This window comes from Rhinopithecus roxellana, chromosome 21 (assembly GCF_007565055.1).
Source record: "Rhinopithecus roxellana isolate Shanxi Qingling chromosome 21, ASM756505v1, whole genome shotgun sequence".
NCBI classification, from domain to species: domain Eukaryota; kingdom Metazoa; phylum Chordata; class Mammalia; order Primates; family Cercopithecidae; genus Rhinopithecus; species Rhinopithecus roxellana.
In genome coordinates this window covers 5,310,541-5,330,292 of record NC_044569.1, presented here as the reverse complement: position 1 = coordinate 5,330,292, position 19,752 = coordinate 5,310,541, and the positions used below count along the sequence as shown (strand labels likewise).

At 48.9% G+C, this 19,752-nt stretch overlaps 2 protein-coding genes across 7 annotated transcripts in view; one reads left to right on the top strand and one right to left on the bottom strand.

Annotated features, from left to right (window-relative positions):
- The window catches only part of SPIRE1 (spire type actin nucleation factor 1), a 190,787-nt gene extending 187,185 nt beyond the window's left edge, over positions 1-3,602 (top strand). For all 3 annotated transcript variants that reach the window (XM_010375678.2, XM_010375650.2, XM_030925978.1), the window contains one exon: positions 237-3,602. In XM_010375678.2, the coding sequence (XP_010373980.2) occupies positions 237-495 (259 nt within the window). In that variant the 3' untranslated portion in view covers positions 496-3,602. The remainder of the gene's footprint in view (positions 1-236) is intronic.
- Positions 2,413-19,752, bottom strand: part of PRELID3A (PRELI domain containing 3A) — a 40,238-nt gene continuing 22,898 nt past the window's right edge. For 2 of the 4 annotated variants that reach the window (XM_030925987.1, XM_030925984.1), the window contains exon 7: positions 19,139-19,461. Coding sequence is in view for 1 of the 4 variants with exons in the window: in XM_030925983.1 (XP_030781843.1) it covers positions 2,448-2,591 (144 nt within the window). In the remaining 3 variants the exon portion in view is untranslated. Of the gene's footprint in view, positions 2,592-19,138; positions 19,462-19,752 lie in introns of those variants that run through there. The other 2 variants (XM_030925983.1, XR_004055688.1) reach the window with 2 other exon arrangements.

Below are 19,752 nucleotides of genomic sequence, written 5' to 3'. Positions count from 1 at the left end.
GATTACAGGTGTGAGCCACCACACCTGGCCTCCTACTTTCTTTTCTAAGTAATATTTTTTAGCCTTGTCTCCAATAAGAAATTTTTTTAGAAGGACATATAATTAAATCACTCATCCATTCCATGATGTTTTGACAACAAATTTACTTTTTTTTACACATATTTTCTTCTTATTGCAGGAGATCTGTAAGTAACAATGCTGGGCTTCTGTTTGGTTTTCTATTGTTTTTACCCCAGGTTCTCCTCAAAATCTAAGTCTATGGACAAATCAGATGAGGAACTCCAGTTTCCCAAAGAGTTGATGGAGGACTGGAGCACCATGGAGGTGTGTGTGGACTGCAAGAAGTTCATTTCGGAAATCATCAGTTCAAGCCGGCGCAGTCTGGTGTTGGCCAACAAACGGGCCCGATTGAAAAGGAAAACGCAGTCTTTCTATATGTCCCCACCAGGCCCCTCGGAGTACTGCCCTTCGGAGAGGACGATCAGTGAGATCTGAGCCTCGTGCCTTTCAGCTGCTTTTGTGCTTAGAGTCAGCGTCCGTGTGCGAGAACACTGAGCCGGGCTGGCTCCCCTTTCTGTGGTTTTATTTAACGGGCTTGAATTTGCATTAGATCAGATTTTTGCTGCATCACATTGTTCCACATACTGAATGCTGTGTTCATATCAATTGATGAAATGTGACAGGTCCGCCAATTGCTCGTTTGCACTGAGTGAGGACAACAGTTTGAAACTTACTTTTGTGTGTGTGTGGCTTTGGGAGCCAGTAATTACTTCCTTAGTTCAGTTCTTTACTGTTCCTCGAATAATCTCCTGACTAAGGCAAAAAAATCAGAAAAGCTTCTCCTGTGAGAATCAGCCTAACAGAGACGCCGATGTCAGCACAGCCCTAAGCAGTAAGTCATATTGGCATTTCCACGTGACCGTGTTTCTATCCCGTGTACAGAGAGATCCAGAGCCCTACACTCCAGGACTTGGGGGCTCACCGCACAGAACCTAGAAGCACCTGCTGACACTCTCCAACTGATTTTTAAATTATTGTTGCTTGGAGATAAAAATTACATAAGGGACTTTATGCCTGCATTCTAGTGCAAAACATCTGAAGAGCTGTACACCCACAAGGGTGACTGTTTTCCCTGAGTGGCCGTGTTGTCCCCGTGCCCTGGATCAGTGTCTCCTGAGTGGATGACAGGTCTTCATTCCTCCCTATCTTGAATGTATTATGGTTACTGATAGTTTTATAATGGAGGTCTAAGAATTGAAGTTTTGTGGGAGTTTCAGGACAAAGGGAGGCTAAAAGTTTGTGAAGAAGTTGAGCATATTTTGGTTACCTCTGAGAAGGGTTGTGACAGTGTACAGTGGCAGCTGTTGGCCACGCTGCAGAAATGAGCTGGAGCTCATGCGTTTTCAGCTACGTTTTTCATCACTTTATAGTACATCCATCTTGAGTAAATTAAGCCACAATTTGGTACCTAGGGTCTCAAAAACAAATTTATTTTTATAAATGAATTTTAAAAGAAAAAATATCTACTTCTTTTAAAGTTAGAAGAAAAGTAACCTGCCGACAGGCAACATTTTTGGGGTGCTTTCTGCACTAGTTTTCCTTGTAAATGATTTGAGTAGGTTGGGTTTCTGACGAAAGTAGACTGGAGGGTAGCATTGTATGCCTCAAATGTCTCAGTGTGTTTGACTCATACCATGGGCTATACTTTATTATTCCGGTATGCTTACAAATGACCGACCAATCAAATTGCCATTAAAGTTTGGAAAATCTGTTACTGCACATGCACAATAATTTCCAGAAAGCCGTAGGACATGTCTGCAGTCAGCACCAGGACAGCACCGTGTCATGAAAGGCATGGCGGCTGCATTTCATACCACATCAAATACAGTAACATTTCTCTACTAAATTAACAGCAATACCTCAAAACTGCTCTGGTAGTAGTTTTTAATGGGTTGAAATTTACAGTTTAGTAAATGGCTTAAAATTACTTATGAAATAAACTTTACCAGTTGACTAAAATAATGCATGTTAACAGTTGGTCTGTATTTGCATGTAAAAGTGGGCCACCAGAGAACCCTCATTGATTACTTAATTTAAGTGTTTAAATTATTTTAAAGACTCCTGTTTAAGAGCTTTAAGAATTGTACTGGGTGAATCTCATTTATAAAACTTCCTAAGAGCCTATCTGAACTCTATACTCCAGACAGTTAGGTGGGAGTAGAAATCTGCCCCCTTTGATGACCCCAGGCTTGAGTTTTTAAAATGACTACCCAGAAGGGCACAAGGGGGAGGAAGTAGTATTTGTATATGTATATAAATACGCACCTAGGAGAATGTGCTTTTTAAAATAATTACTACTGTTTTTATTAAAACATAAGAAACTACACCCCCAAAATAAGACTTTGATTCACATTCACAAAGCAAACATCTAGTAAATGTTTTTCACTTCACTTTATGATACTGTATTGGATGATTTGGGCATTACAGTCACCTCTTACCACAGCGTAGAACATCCATTCTTCAACAGCATTAACAGAGTTTGCCAAGTGCGTTAAAGAGGTCACAGGGAGGGTACGTTCATATGAAACAATCTGCAGAAAGGGCACATGGCACAAAGTTGTAGAAATCCAATTACGATCATTTTTTGTTGCCAAAACAAAGTCTTACATTTAACCCCCCTTCGTACCATCCCCCCAACACGTCACCTAAGCTAGATATTTTCCATAGGGTAATTCACTAAGAACTTGTGGAGCTTGGTTTTAAAATCCTTAGCCTAGTCTGACTTTAGGCATAGCTTCCAGTTCTCCCTTCCTTGTCCTGGTTTCTTGTTCAGCTTTTACTTCTAATCCAACAACAAAAGAGATGTCTGGCTGGTCTCAGCTAGAGTCTGATGTGTCTTAGAGCATGTGTGCATTTCTGAACCATCATCCCTGCTCTCCTCTCAGCTCCCTCCAGGCCTGAGCACCGGTTCCTTTTGTCCCGTACGTCATAAAGTCACACTATTGGGAAACCTGTGCTTCCCTCTCCATGGCTTAACTCCCTGTCAGTGTCAGAGTGTGTAAGAATGCTTGTAAATATTGTAATATACTTACTAATATTTGAAAGATATTCATTCAGTGGACAGTGGGAATTAACTCCCAAGGCGAGTGAAAAGAAATGATCGACATGTACATTGATTTAACAATCTTATTAGATTTTAATTCTTAAGTATTTCAAATGAAACCAGAAAGTGGTTATGTAGGAGGCTTAAAATGATCTTATGTCTAAGGAGATTCTGTTATTAGCACCATGAACTCGTACTATGAAATTTTTAAGCCTTTTATTTTTCTAACTATATTAATATAGGACTGGATTTTAGGCATCATAGAGGAAACACAAAAGTTGTTGCTGTTTGCTAAAGCAATATAGCAGAAAATTCGTACATGCAAAACTGTTGAAGGACCACAGAGAAATGTGTACTACTGACGGGGCTTTTACTAGGCTTCCTGCGTGTGTAAAAGTCGAGGTATTGCTGGCATTCAGGGTGACATGATGGTACTAAATGTTTTCCATTCAAGTCTTCTATTTTAAAATTTAGGGAAAAATAAAATGGCTTTCCATCATACGTTCTGTGTTGAGTTCCTATTGTAAGACGGTGATGCCTTTTGTTAACTTGCTGTCAGAAATCATCTCGATTGGGAATACAGGGTACTTTTATCAGCAGCCTGTGAAGAAATACAGTCTAGGCTGGGCGTGGTAGCTCAGTAATCCCAGCACTTTGGGAGGCCGACGCAGATGGATCATCTGAGGTCAGGAGTTCAAGCAATTCTCGTGCCTCAGCCTCCAGAGTAGCTGGGATTACAGGTGCCTGCCACCACACCCAGCTAATTTTTGTATTTTTGTACATGGTGGCCAACATAATGAAACCCCATCTCTACTAAAAATACAGAATTTAGCCGGGCATGGTGGTGTGCTTCTGTAATCCCAGCTACTGGGGAGGCTAAGGCATGAGAATCGCTTGAACCCGGAAGGTGGAGGTTGCAGTGAGCTGAGATCATGCCACTGTACTCCAGCCTGGGCAACAGAGCAAGACTCCCCCTCAAAAAAAAAGAAATACAGTCTACGAGGACCGCACTGGAAAAATTAACCACCATAGTGACAAGCCACCACAAGTGACAAGCAGCCGTGAGTTAGGAGAGTATGTAAAGAGTACTTAACATTTTATTATGTGTCACAAATACGGAGACAAATCCTGTGGGGGATGGATGAAGCTTTCTTTCACAGCTTCCTGGAGGCATAATTGATAAAGCAGAAAAGCCTGCGCAGCTCAATAAGCAGTAAGTCATGTTGGCATTCCCACGTGACCGTGTTTCTATCCCGTGTAAAGAGACATCCAGAGCCCTACACGCCAGGACCTGGGGGCTCACCGCACAGAACCTAGAAGCACCTGCTGACACTCTGATTTTTAAATTATTGTTGCTTGGAAATAAAAATTACATTAAGGAACTTTATGCCTGCATTCTAGTGCAAAGCATCTGAAGAGCTGCACACCCACAAGGGTGACTATTTCCCCAGCCATGCACAGGCATGTCCCACCGCATCATGTGTGGCTTGGTGGCGCTTCACAGGGGCTGCATTTTTACAGTTTGCGGCAGCCCTGCCGCTGGCAAGTCAGTCGGCAGCGTTGTTTCCAACAGCTTGTGCGCACTTTGTGTCCCTGCATCACATTTTGGTAACTCTCCCAACATTTCAAGCTTTTTCATTATTACTGTATCTTTTATGGTGATCTGTGGTCTTTGATGTCACTATTGTAATTGTTTTGGGGAGCCATGAACTGGGCCCATATAAGATGGCAAACTTAATCGGTAAATGTTGTGTGTGTTCCGACCGTTCCCCATCTCTCTCCCTCTCCTCAGACTCCCCAATCCCTGAGAAACAATATTGAAATGAGGCCAGTAACCCTACAGTACAGTGGCTTCTAAGTGTTGAGTGAAAGAAAGAGTTGAGTCTCTCATTTTAAATCTAAAGCTAGAAATGATTATGCTTAGTGAGGCAGGCATTCAAAGCTGAGATGGGCCCAACGCTAGGCCTCTTGCACCAAACAGCCAAGCTGTGAATGCAAAGAAAAAGTTACTGAAGGAAATTAACAAGTGCCACTCCAGTGAACACTAATGATAAGAAAGCAAGCTGTGTGTGGTGCATGCCTGTAGTCCCAGCTCTTCAGGAGGCTGATGCAGGAGGATTGCTTGAGCCCCAGGAGTTTGAGGCCGCAGTGAGCTATGTCACACCACTGGATTCTGTTCTGGGTGACAGAGTGAGACTCCATCTCTTAAAAAAAAAATGATAAGAAAGCAAAACAGCCTTATTTCCTGATACGGAGAATGTTTGAATGATCTGGATAAAGAACCACATTTTGAGAATGTTTGAGTGGTCTGGACAAAGAGCAGCCACATTTCCTTAAGCCACATCGAATCCAAAGCAAGGCCCTAACTCACTTCAATTCTTTGAAGGCTGAGAGAGGTAAGGAGGCTGCAGAAGAAAATCTGAAAGCTAACAGAGGTTGGTTCATGAAGTTTAAGGAAAGAAGCCATCTCCGTAACATAAAGTACAAGGTAAAGCAGTAAGTGCTGATGGAGAAGCTGCAGCAAGTTCTTCAGAAGATCTAGCTATGATCTTGAAGAAGGTGACTACACGACACATTTGCAATGCAGATGAAACAGAAGGTGCCGTGTAGAACTTTCATAGCTACAGAACAGTCAATGCCGGGCTTCCGGGCTTCAAAGGCGGACATTCTTGTTAGAGACTAATGCAGCTGGTGACCTTAAGTTGAAGCCAGTGCTCATTTACCATTTGGAAAATCCTAAGGCCCTTGAGTCTGAAGTTAAATCTACTCTGCCTGTACCCTACCAATGACTAACAAAGCCTTGACAGATGACAGCAGATCTGTTTACAGCAAGGTTTACTGAATGTTTTAAGCCTACTGTTGAGACCTACTGCTCAGAAAAAAAGATTGCTTTCAAAATATTACTGCTCATTGACAAATGCATCTGGTCACCCAAGAGTTCTGATGGAGATGTACAAGGAGATTATTGTTGTTTTCATGCCTGCTAACGCAACATCCATTCTGTAGCCCATGGATCAAGGAGTAATTTTTACTTTTATTTAAGAAATACACTTCATCAGGCTTTAGCTGTCACAGGCAGTGGTTCCTCTGACGGATCTGGGCAAAGCATATTGAAAACCCTCAGGAAAGGATTCACCATTCTAGACGCCATTAAAAACATTGGCGATTCATGGAAGGAGGTCAAAATGCAACATCAACAGGAGTTTGGAAGAAGTTCATTCCAAGACTCCAGTAGAGGAAGTAACTGCAGACGGGGTGGAAGTAGCAAGTGAACTAGAATTAGACCATGTAGCCTGAGGATGTGACTGAATTACTGCAGTCTCATGAGAAAACGTAAATTACTGAGGCATTGGTTCTTGTGAACGAGCAATGTGGGTTTTTTAGAGGAAATTGCCGGTGTAGATGCTGTGAACATTGTTGAAACGATCAAAGATTTAGAGTCGTGCATACTTAGTTGATAAAGCAGCGCCAGGGTTTGAGAAGATTAACTCAGATCTTGGAAGTCATTCTACTGTGGGTAACCTGTTATCAAACACCATTGCATGCTACAGAGAAATTTTTCATGAAAGGAAAAATGCAGTTGACACCGCAAACTTCATTGTTTTGTAAAATGTGTCCCTCAACGGACACACTCCTAAAATACGAGCAGAACGTTCTTGTGTTTTTATGTTAACTAAGAATGCATGGTTTACCTTCCAAGTATCTTACACATTACATAATGTTGAGTTTTATATTAATCCATTTACATAAGCTCTTCCCTCAGCTGCCAGACATTTTTAGGAGCCCCTTCCTCTGAAGTTACTCTGTGATACGTGTGTGTCAAGATACTTGTGTGTATGTGTCCAACTCATAATCCACATGTCCAGTGACTAAGTCCAAGTCAAAATCTTTGACTCCTGCTTCCTGTATTGAAGATACACAAAGAATTTGGATACCATAAGTGGGAAAAGCTTTGAGTAACACATATTTAACTTTTTTCTTACCAGCTCCAGTTGAGGAAAAGATGTACAGTTGTAAATCACAGTCTACAGTTTCATGAAGAAAACTACCTTTAGAAAAGGACTTGATTACACACGTGAGTTATTTAAAGACTCCTTGGCCAGACATGGTGGCACATGCTTGTAATCCCAGCATTCTGGAGGCCAAGGCGAGTGGATCAGGAGTTTGAGACCAGCCTGCCCAACATGGTGAAACCCCATCTCTACTAAAAATACAAAAAGGTAGCCTGGCGTGGGGGTGGGCGCCTGTAATTCCAGTTATGCAGGAGGCTGAGGCAGGAGAATCGCTTGAACCTGGGAGGCAGAGGTTACAGTGAGCTGAGATTATGCCACTGCCCTCCAGCCTGGGCAACAAGAGAGAAACCCAGTCTCAAATAAAGACTCCTGATATAGCTGCAGAATGTGCATGTGCTCACACCATGCACACGCACACACACATTCATTATAGCTTATAATAAAGGGTATGGTGCTTCCCTCCTGTTAGCCAAAGGCATGTGAATGTGAAACCTCTCCCTTTGCCCACCCAAAAAAGTTTAAGAGCTAAGACCTGCTTAATATAAAACCCAGCCGGGCACAGTGGCTCATGCCTGTAATCTCAGCACTTTGGGAGGCCAAGGTGAGAGGACTGCTTGAGTCCAAGAGTTCAAAACCAGCCTTGGCAACATGGTAAGACCCCCATCTCAAAAAAAAACAAGCCTCTGCCTACACAAATCAAATGTTCTGATGCAGGCTGGGCGTGGTGCCTCACGCCTGTAATCCCAGCACTCTGGGAGACTGAGGCGGGTAGATCACTTGAGGTCAGGAGTTCAAGACCAACCTGGCCAACATGACGAAACGCCATCTCTACTAAAAATACAAAAATTAGCTGGGCATGGTGGCACGCACCTGTAGTCCTAACTACTCAGGAAGCTAAGGCAGGAGAATCGCTTGAACCTGGGAGGCAGAGGTTCCTGTGAGCCGAGATTGCGCCACTGTACTCCAGCCTGGGTGGAAAAAACTTCAGATGCAGTTACCTGGAGGACTGAATTTTCACTATTCCAGCTCATCCTGTTAACATACACGTGGTGTCTAATATGTTAGCCATTGCTGTGCAGGGCACTGCAGCTGTGCTCCTGATACTGGTGGCTGCCTCGGAGCCCGTCTGATGGAAGCAGTGACAGCAAGCGTTCCAGAACTGACAGGACAGGGCTCCGGAAATGTGGCGCATCTGGAAGCTTATGCCCTCAGGGCTTGAGAGCGGAAGAAACATCTGCATGTTTGACACAGCCTAGTGTTCAGGTCTCTTTTGGCACCAAGAGGGTCAGACGCTGTGAGTCCTGTGCTGGGAATGGCTGCAGCTGCTGCAGTGAGGCAGGTTGTCTGTGGATTGAGGGGAAGCGGCTCCCTTGACGCTTGCCCGTCTTGTGCGCATTCTTCTTTGCTTTGGGACTCCCTTCTGACTATAGCAATCATCTGTTGTCCCTGATCTGCCTCCATCCCTAACCCCCTTCCCTAGGGTGACAGCAGAGAACTTCACATCCCAATTTCTCCCAGCAGCAAGAGTTTGTGAGAGTAAAAAGCCAACGACGAGGATTTCTGCAGCTCTAACCTGAACCTCAGGCTCCTGAGCAGACACTGTGTGGAACCTCCAGGGAAGCGTGTGGAAGAGAAGGGAGGGATGGCCCACATCCGCACAGGAGAGCCTTCCCAGCAATGCAGCTTCTACAGAAAAACAGTCACTCCTTTTTTTTTTTTTTTTTTTTTTTGAGACGGAGTTTTGCTCTTTTGTTGCCCAGGCTGGAGTGCAATGGCACAATCTCGGCTCACTGCAACTTCCGCCCCTCTGGGTTCAAATGATTCTCCTGCCTCAGCCTCCTGAGTAGCTGGGGACTACGGGCACCTGCCACCACGCCCAGCTAATTTTGTATAAAGAGACGGGGTTTCTCATGTTGGTCAGGCTGGTCTCAAACTCCCGACCTCAGGTGATTTGCCCGCCTCAGCCTCCCAAAGTGCTGGGAATACAGGTGTGAGCCACCATGCCCCCCAGTCACTTCTTTTTCTAAGAGACAGGGTCTCACTCTCACCAAGGCTGGAGTGCAGTGGTGCAAAGCTGCTCACGGAAGCCTTGGGCTCCTGGGCTCAAGCGATCCTCCCACATCAGCCTCCTAAGGAGCTGAGACTACAAGTGCATGCCACCACGCCTGGCGAACTTTAAAAAAAAAAAAATGAAGCGACAGGGGTCTCCCTATGTTGCCCAGGCTGGTCTGGAACTCCTGAGCTCAAGCGATCCGCCCACTTCAGCCTCCCAAAGTGCTGGAATACAGGTGTGAGCCATCATGCCCGGCCACTTTCTGTGTCTGTTTTTTGGGGTTTTTTTTTTTTTTTTTTTTTAGATGGAGTCTCGCTGTCACCCAGGCTGGAGTGCAGTGGCACAATCTGGGTTCACTGCACCCTCCACCTCCTAGGTTCAAGTGATTCCCCTGCTTCAGCCTTCTGAGTAGCTGCGACTACAGGCACCTACCACCAATGCCCAGCTAATTTTTGTATTTTTACTAGAGATGGGGTTTTGCCATATTGGCCAGGCTGGTCTTGAACTCCTGAGCTCAAGTGATCTGCCCACCTCGGCCTCCCAAAGTGCTGGGATTACAGGCATGAGCTACTGCGCTAGGCCTTAAAGTGATAAAACTTTCATCTTAAACATCTCAAAGGGAAAAGCAGTCTAAAAACTCAGCTTGACTACCAAGGGGAACATGAGTTGAGATAAGAAGCCACTAGGGGGGCATCCACCACAATCTCAAGGTTGCCGCAGAAGGCAGATGCACAGAATGTCGGCTTGGACCAGGGGCTCTGGGTGTGACTGGCTGGACACTGCTCTAGGTGCAGCAGCGGCAGTGACGGTGCCTCTGCTCCAAAGTACTCAACTAGCAAAAAGGCTTTTTCAGGATCCAGAACCTTTTGTCCTGATGACTGAACAAAACGAGTCTGTAATTAGCAAAGTAGATTATTTCTCAGCAATACCTAGTTTTCAAGTACCTGGAATGGTTCTGACTAAACTGTGCTCCAGCATGGCAACAGAACAGCTACCTAACACTGGGACAGCTCCTGAGCGTTTATGAATTTGTCTCTTCGATTTTAAAGCAAGGGTGTGCCGGGCGCAGTGGCTCACACCTGTAATCCCAGCACTTTGGGAGGCCGAGGAGGGCAGATCACCTAAGGTCAGGAGTTCGAGACCAGCCTGACCAACATGGAGAAACCGTTTCCACTAAAAATACAAAATTAGCCGGGCGTGGTGGTGCATGCCTATAATCCCAGCTTCTGGGGAGGCTGAGGCAGGAGAATCGCTTGAGTCCAGGAGGCAGAGGTTATGGTGAGCTGAGATCGTACCATTGAACTCCAGCCTGGGCAACAAGAGTGAAACTCCGTCTCAAAAATAAATAAATAAATGAAATAAAGCAAGAATGTTAGACTAGGTGTTCTCTAAAGTCACCTTCAACCAGGAGAGAGATTCAGGGTAATGCGTGAAACAACCAGTACTACACAGGCATCAATAAGTAAAACCACTTGAAGCCTGAGCCAGTGTGACTTGAGAAACAGCGTGTAATCCAAGCCAGCCCTTCACTAAAGTGAAGTGTGAAGTGACTGAATATTATGAATATTACATGAAAGCAAGAAAAGTGCAAAATGTGCTGCACTTATTCGAAACTGGAGGCAAAGGCAAATTCAGTTTTACTAGTTGCTATAAAGAACCTGGCTCCCCATCTCTCAAAATTAAAAAGAAAAACTTCAGAAAGATGAGTTGACTATTTTAAAAAGGGACACAGCCCCTTATTTCAGCTGTTGGGTGTTAGTACCAGTGGTTCATCTCTGGATCCTGTTGGAGGGAAAGACCTTATCTGCCTTGGCCATAGCAGGTACCTGGCGTTTTTGTTCCCACAGCATAGCGTGCGCTTCCTATTGGAGCTGTAAAGAGAAGCCGGTGACTGTCGGGTGTGCGCACACAGCAGGCTCTTCTCCTCCACTTGGCGTTGTGGCAACACTAGTTGCGCTAAAAGGAAACACAAGTAAAGACAACTCTTGTTCTCCAACTTGATCAAGGATAGTGAGCACCGCTGCAGGGAGTCCCTGAGATATGCACCTCCCATGTATATAAATGAGATCCCAGCAGGGAGACTTCTCTCTCTGGCCCTCAGTGCCAAAGGCTCCATCGCTGCCTGAACTCCTCACTCAATTTGATCTCTATGGCCAGCTTTTATGTAGAGCTGATTAAGACACATGGCCACCCTTTGGCAGGAATCGCCCACAGTCTCTCAGCTGACAGGCTGTCTCAACTCTGTTTAAATGTGTCTAGGACAAAGCAGAGCTGATTCTCCACAAAGTTCCAACTTTGAATAGGTCAAAGAGTTGGGAGCTGTGCCCTCATGTCACTTCCTCCCATTGCTGACTCGCTGGAGCTGCCCACGGGGCTCTGGAGAGTACGCCTGCTCCCCCTGCCAAGTGGCTCCCTCACATCACCTCTTCCTGCCCACTCCTCCCTGCAGCACGTCCCACTACTTACGCCTTCTGCATTTTATTTTGTCCATTGTACCACCTAACATTCTACTACATGGTTCCATGAACACAGGCATCTGTCAGATTGCTTCACTTGCCGTCCCCAGCTTCTGAAAATAATTCCTGGCATGTAACGGGTGCTTAATAACTGTGGAGGGAATTACTGACTGAATGAGCAGGCTTACTGCAGACATGAGAATAAGTGATAAATACAAAGATGGAACCATCAAGATGTCTTCAACTGACATGGTGTGTTAACTGTGCAGTTCAACAGATAAATGCAACATACAGCCCCATGTCTTTAAGTCAGGAGCACAATTCTAAGTCAACAAATTACTGCAGCCCTAGAACAGCTCATTAGAGAAGGCCAAGTCAGGAGCTCATGCTGTGAGCATGGTTGATTTATGCCAGTCTGGGCTTTCTACTTCCCGCTTGAAAACGCCACTTGTCACACAATCCTCTTGGCTCTACCCACCACTAGAACCCAAGGCGGGTGACCTGCACAGCCCTGCCTCCCAACCTGGCTTTTCCCATTAGCAAACTGATGTGCAGAAGAACAGGGATCCTGAAGACCTGGCATCAAAGCTGCTTTATGAATGCAAAGGGATTTATTAGTACAGAGCTTGTACTCATTAATTTTTTACTACTTGCCTCTTTTGAGTGTGGTAGTTAACTCTTAAGAGTAATCATACGGCTGGGCGCAGTGGCTCACGCCTGTAATCCTAGCACTTTGGGAGGCTGAGGCGGACGGATCACAAGGTCAGGAGATCGCGACTACCCTGGCCAACATGGTGAAACCCCATTTCTACTAAAAATACAAAAAATAACTGGGCATGGTGGCAGGCGCCTGTAATCCCAGCTACTCGGGAGGCTGAGGCAGGAGAATCGTTTGAACACAGGAGGCGGAAGTTGCAGTGAGCTGAGATCGCGACGTTGGACTCCAGCCTGGGCAACAAGGCAAGACTCCATCTCAAAAAAATAAATAGGCCAGGCACGGTGGCTCACGCCTGTAATCCCAGCACTTTGGGAGGCCGAGGCAGGCGGATCACGAGGTCAGGAGAGCGAGACCATCCTGGCTAACACAGTGAAGCCCCGTCTCTACTAAAAATACAAAAAAAAATTAGCCGGGCGTGGTGGTGGACGACTGTAGTCCCAGCTACTCGGGAGGTTGAGGCAGGAGAATGGCATGAACCCGGGAGGCGGAGCTTGCAGTGAGCCAAGACCGTGCCACTGCACTCCAGCCTGGGTGACAGAGCAAGACTCCATCTCAAAAAAATAAAAATAAAAATAAAATAAAATAAAATGCTCAACATCACTATCATCAGAGAAATGCACATTAAAACCGCAATGAGACGCCATCTCAAGGTAGTCAGAATGGCTATCATTGAAAAGTCAAGGCCGGGTGTGGAGGCTCACACCTGTAATCCCAGCACTTTGGGAGGCCAAGGTGGGCGGATCATGAGGTCAGGAGTTCAAGGCTAGCCTGACCAACACAGAGAAACCCTGTCTCTACTAAAAAAAATACAAAAAAATCAGCCAGGTGTGGTGGTGCATGCCTGTAATCCCAGCTACTCAGGAGGCCGAGACAGGAGAATAGCTTGAACCCAGGAGGTGGAGGTTCTGGTGAGCTGAGATTGCACCATTGCACTCCAGCCTGGGCAACAAGAGTGAAACTCCGTCTCAAAAAAAAAAAAAAAAAAAAAAAGTCAAAAAAATCAGAGATATTGACAAGGATGTGGAGCAGAGGGAATGCTTATATACTGTGGGTTGGAATGCAAATTACTACATCCTCTGTGGAAAACAGTATGGAGTTTTCTGGTTTCTTTTGTTTTAGTTTTTTTGAGACAGGGTCTCACTGTCTTGCCCAGGCTGGAGTGCAGTGGTTTGATCATGGTTCATGACAGCCTCGAACTCCTGGGATCAGATGATCCTTCCACTTCAGCCTCCTGAGTAGCTGGGACTACAGACACACATCACCATACAATGCAGAAGGTATAAGCAGTGGGACGTGTTGCAGGGAGGAGTGGGAAGGAAGGGGTGATGTGAGGGAGCCACTTGGCAGGGGGAGCAGGCGTGCTCTGCAGAGCCCCATGGGCAGCACCAGTGAGTCAGCAATGGGAGGAAGTGACATGAGGGCACAACTGTCTCTCTGGCTAATTTTTGATCCAGCAATCCCACTTCTGAATATCTACACAAAGGAAAATAAATCATAAAAATACCTGCAGTTTTGTTTATTGCAGCACTATTCACAATGGCAGAGACATAATCAACCTGAATGTACATCAGTGGACGAGTGGCTAAAGAACGTGGTATATGCCCATTGGAAGACTCCGAGGGTGAGAGGGAGGTGAGGGGTGAGAAATTACTTAATGTGTAATGTACACTATTTGGGTGATGGGTACACTAAAAGCCCAGACTCCACTACGTGATAAATCCATGTATCAAAACTGCATTTGGCCAGGCGCCGTGGCTCACACCTATAATCCCAACACTTTGGGAGGCCAAGGCCAGGCAGATCACCTGAGGTCAGGAGTTCTAGACCAGCCTGGCCAACATGGTGAAACTCCATCTCTACTAAAACTACAAAAATTAGCCTGACATGGTGGCGGACACCTGTAATCCCAGCTACTTGGGAGACTGAGGCAGGAGAATCGCTTGAACCTGGGAGGTAGAGGTTGCAGTGAGCCAAGATCATGCCACTGCCCTCCAGCCTGGATGACAGAGTGAGACTCCATCTCAAAACAAGAGAAAACAAAAACAAAAAACTGCGTTTGTACCCCTTAAATTTAAACAAAAATGAGTGTTAAAGTTTGATTAACGATTTTATACCAGTTAGGCTGAAGTAAATATTAAACTTTCAAATGTGTCATATTATTTGGCAAATAATAAAATAAGGAAAAATATGAAAATAAACTTTACGATATTATTCTATGCTTATGTTACTATTAATACATAGTTTTAGAAACTGTGTTTCAGTAGCTGACCACTGCCGGTTTTCCAGGGCTTACTGTCCAGCAAGCATCCTGCTCAGCATCCCCTTCTCTCCTCCCACCCTCACCTCTCACACAGTTGCTATTAACGGCCTCTTTTACAGATGCAAAACTTGGGAATAATAAGGTGGTCATTTGCTTAAGGTGAAACCGCTAGCGTGGCATCCAGCTGACGCTGCAGCTGCCCTCCAGCCGCCTTCGGGCAGCTCTGACTCCAGGCGGTTCTCCAGTCACCAAAGCCCTTAGAGAAGACCCAGGACCGGCCAGGTGCAGGTGGCTCAAGCCTGTCATCCCAGCACTTTGGGAGGCCGAGACGGGCGGATCACGAGGTCAGGAGATCGAGACCATCCTGGCTAACACAGTGAAACCCCGTCTCTACTAAAAAATATAAAAAACTAGCCAGGCGAGGTGGCGGCGCCTGTAGTCCCAGCTACTCGGGAGGCTGAGGCAGGAGAATGGCGGGAACCCGGGAGGCGGAGCTTGCAGTGAGCTGAGATCCGGCCACTGCACTCCAGCCTGGGTGACAGAGCGAGACTCCGTCTCAAAAAAAAAAAAAAAAAGAGAAGACCCAGGACCGTGAGCACAAAGCAGGACACCGGCCCTGGCGCGGAAGAACTTTGAGCCCAGGCTGGTCAAATACATATGCGAATAGTTTAAAAAAACAGTTGAAGGCAACATAAATCTCTAGGAACGATGGTGGGCTGTGGCGCTGTGGGCGGGCGCCGGCCAGGGGCAGCTCCGCAGAGCTGAGGTTGGGCTCGGAGGGGCCACCGCCGCCCGCCTGCATCAGTCACCCCTGCCGCTGCCTCGGCCTTGCTTTTGACCTTTTTCAGAAAGGGACGAGAATCCTCCCTAGCTTTTTTTTCTTTCTTTTTTTTTTTTTTTTTTTTTTTTTTTTTTTTTTTGCGGAGTCTCGCTCTGTCGCCCGGGCTGGAGTGAGCGGCGCCATCTCGGCTCACCGCAAGCTCCGCCTCCCGGGTTCCCGCCATTCTCCTGCCTCAGCCTCCCGAGTAGCTGGGACTACAGGTGCCCGCCACCTCGCCCGGCTACTTTTTGTACTTTTTTTAGTAGAGACGGGGTTTCACCGTGTTAGCCAGGATGGTCTCGATCTCCTGACCTCGGGATCCGCCCGCCTCGGCCTCCCAAAGTGCTGGGATTAAGGCGTGAGCCACCGCGCCCGGCCCCCTCCGTAGCTTTCTAATCAAGGGACATTATGGCAGGAATATTTCTGGAGCAGTGTAAGAAGTGGGACAGCATGAGAGCGAGGCCAGAGGGAAGGTGACTGTGCAGACAAGTAGGAGGCGATGCGTTCACCGCCTGAGTAACAGACGGTCATGAGCATTTGTCATCTCGCGGGTTTGGTGCGTCAGGCCCTCGGGAGCAGCTCTGGCAGGGATCCCGGCCTGGGCCTCCCACGAGGTGGCAGTGGAGATGGCAGCGGGACCCGCAGCCTCCGGGGACTGCACCCGGCTGGAGGATGGCGTCCGCGGTGGCCCCTCCAGGGTCCTCCGAGCCTGGCCGAGGGACCACGTGCGGGCCGGCGGGGCTCGGGCCACGCATCTCCGGACTAACCCCCCTCAGCCCCCAGGCCCCGCGGCCCGGCCTCTGCAGCGGGCACGCGACACGCGGGCGAGGTCACGGACTGGCAACGCCAGGGACGAGTACGCGGGGCAGAGCGGGGCAGGGAAACCCAGCACTCAGCCAAGACGCTGGAGGAAGGTGCGCTGTCCAAACAGCCCCAAGGAAAAGGTAGGAGGAAGACGTCGGCCGGGGACGCGGGCCTGTGTTTGGGAAATGGGAGCAGCACTCATTAGAAACGGGGGAGGACAGCGGTGTGGCGGGAGGGGCAAGCCCGTTTCTGTCTGTTCACGCCAGACGCAGGGGCGCCTCTAGGAGAGGCTGCGACCCCGAGAGGTGGCACACACCTGTGGTCCCAGCATTTGGGGACAAGGCTGAGGTGTAAGGATGGCTTGAGCCCGGGAGTTTGAGACCAGCCTAGGCAACGTAGTGAGACGCCTCTTTAAAAAAAAAATACTGGCCGGGCGCGGTGGCTCACGCCTTACTCCCAGCACTTTGGGAGGCCGAGACGGGCGGATCACGAGGTCAGGAGATCGAGACCATCCTGGCTAACAGGTGAAACCCCGTCTCTACTAAAAAATACAAAAAACTAGCCGGGCGCGGCGGCGGCGCCTGTAGCCCCAGCTCCTCGGGAGGCTGAGGCAGGAGAATGGCGGGAACCCGGGAGGCGGAGCTTGCAGGGCGCCAAGATGGCGCCGCTCACTCCAGCCTGGGCCACAGAGCGAGACTCCGCCCCAAAAAAAAAAAAAAAATCCGGTGTGGCGGCGCGCGCCTGTGGTCTCAGCTACCCTTGAGGCTGAAGCGGAAGGATGACCTGATCCCAGGAGGCGGAGGCCGCGCTACTGCTCTCCAGAGCGAAACTCTGTCTCAAAAAAAACCAAAGACAGGCCGAGAGGCAGCGAGGACACTGCCGTCCATTCCTGCCGGCGAGAGTCCCGGACCGCGCACGAGCGGCACCGGGTGTCCTCAGGGCCACGGCCCGCGGGCTTCGATGGGAGCAATAGGCCGCCCGAGGGGGCGTTTCTCCCAGTGCGGGGCGCGGTGCCCCCCAGACATCGCTGGGCCGCGGAGGCCAAGCCCTGCGCGGTTTTCCCAAACGAGCTCCCTGCTGCCTCTTCAGACCACACTCACCTCCGTGCAGACGCGCGTGTCGCGGACACAGCCGCATGTCCGCCCTGAGTGCCTTTCTGGCCAGCGGGGCAGGGCGGCCTCTGGCTGCCGTTCAGTCGCGGCTGGAGCCGCCTGTCTCCTCTTCCCCTTCTCACCACTGCGCTTGACTCCTTTTCAAAACAAAGAATGCACCTATTTCCAACCAACACAGAAGTTAGGAAGACGAACAACTTCACACTAATTAAAATCAACTGCTGGCCGGGCGCGGTGGCTCAAGCCTGTAATCCCAGCACTTTGGGAGGCCGAGACGGGCGGATCACGAGGTCAGGAGATCAAGACCATCCTGGCTCACACGGTGAAACCCCGTCTCTACTAAAAATACAAAAAAAAAAAACTAGCCGGGCGACCTGGCGGGCGCCTGTAGTCCCAGCTACTCGGGAGGCTGAGGCAGGAGAATGGCGTGAACCCGGGAGGCGGAGCTTGCAGTGAGCTGAGATCCGGCCACTGCACTCCAGCCTGGGCGACAGAGCGAGACTCCGTCTCAAAAAAAAAAAAAAAAAAAAAAAAAAAAAAAAAAAAAAATAAAAATAAAATAAAATCAACTGCTACTACTTCCTCGGTTTAAGAACTGACCACCTCAAGAAAAGCTTCTTAAAATGTATACATAGTGCAGGGCATAGAATAACCACAACGCACGCAGGTGCTTGTTTTTACCCCACTTTGGTCACCAAAGGTTTGAAGTGGCTGGAGTCTGACATTTACAACTGTCTTCGCCTGAAACATGTGATCGCACCCCCAAAACATGCAGGGACCTCTGCGTGCCCCAGCCAGTGTCCGACCCTTTCTCTCCAACTCTGCCTCAGGGACGGTTTCCGGATCCCACGTTTCCTTGTTTCCGTCTAGAGCAGAACCACCAGGTTGACAAGTTCTAGACCATTCCCACTGGGACATTACCGAGCTGCTGCGGGAGCAAGAGGGGCGGCTCAAGGGCGCCGCGTCCCGGGGAGGGCGGCACAGGGACCGCGCACCAGCACCCTGGCCAGAGGCCCCGCTGCCTTCGGGACTAGGGAGGCAGGGGCCGCACAGCGCCACTCAAGATGACGCTGCTTAAACGCAGAAAAAGACAGACACGAAACGGCTTATCCAGCATGAGCCTATCTGTGTTTAATAAAGGAAGGGAAGAGAACGGCCACACACACACTTTCATAAGCACAGAAAACTTCTGGCAGGCTTTGCGAAAAAGCCGACTGGCAGCGCGGGAGTCCTTTACCCTCCAGCGGACTCCAGACTCCTGTACTTGTTTTTTAACCACAAGCATGGGTTGCTTTTATATACACTTTTAAATTAATGTTGTTTTAAACAACTTTGATTTAAATATGGTGGGAAAAAGAACTTTGGCGTTGTCCCTGCAACACAAAACTGTAAGGAGAAAAAGAGGAACTCAAACCTCGGATGCTATGAGGGATCCAAGGCCTCCAGCCCCAGCAGGTGAGGCTGGCCAGCAGCGAGGCGGGGCCTCCAGCCTGGGCGCAGGATGTCCCCAGGGCAGGGGCAGGCTGGAGGGGACTGGCACAGCCTGCAGAAAAGGCCCGGAGACCCCTGGACCCCAGCCCTCTCCCCGCGTGAGGAGCCCCGTCAGGAGAGGCTTAGCCACTCGAGGAAAGGCATTTGGGGGCCAAGAAGAAAGCCATGGCCTCAGGCCCCGTAAGCCCCACAGAGCCCGCCGGAGGCCAGCAAAGGCGGGGGTGGGGGGAAAGGCCGGAGGGCGGCACACCCGCCAGCGTCTGTGGACGTGCCTGAGTGGAGGACAGCGCGGGGGGGCGGGGACGGCACGGGCCACCTGCAGGGAGAGACGGGCCTGGGCCACCATGGCAGGCAGGGCGATGGGCGCCACCCCTAAGGGACATGGGCGAGGGCCTCGCGCCCTCCATCCACGCAGACGGCGGCGGCGGGGCTGGCTGGGGCTGCTCCCTGTTGCACGCTCATGAGGGGAGGGACGTCCAGTCCCGGGGTCACCTGCGACCCGCGATGAGTCCAGCCCGATCCTCCTCCCCGGCCCTGCGCGCCCTCGCAGCCAGACGCGCTCTTCCGTCCCGTCCTCGCTTGTCCTCTCCTCACCTCCTCACCTGCTTCTTTCCTTTCTTCTGGGAAGCATCTGCGGAGACACCGGGGTCAGCTCGCAGAGAGGCAGAGGGCGCACCATACACCACACTCAAGACACAAACCACACTCATGACACACACCGCACACACATCACACACATGCATATCTTACACACATGCACACACACATACACATCACACACACACACACATGCACATCCTACAGGCATGCACACATCACCCACAGCACACACAGCACACAATACACATCACACGCACCACACATACACATCACATAACACAGCACACACAAATCACACATATGCACATCATACAAACATGCA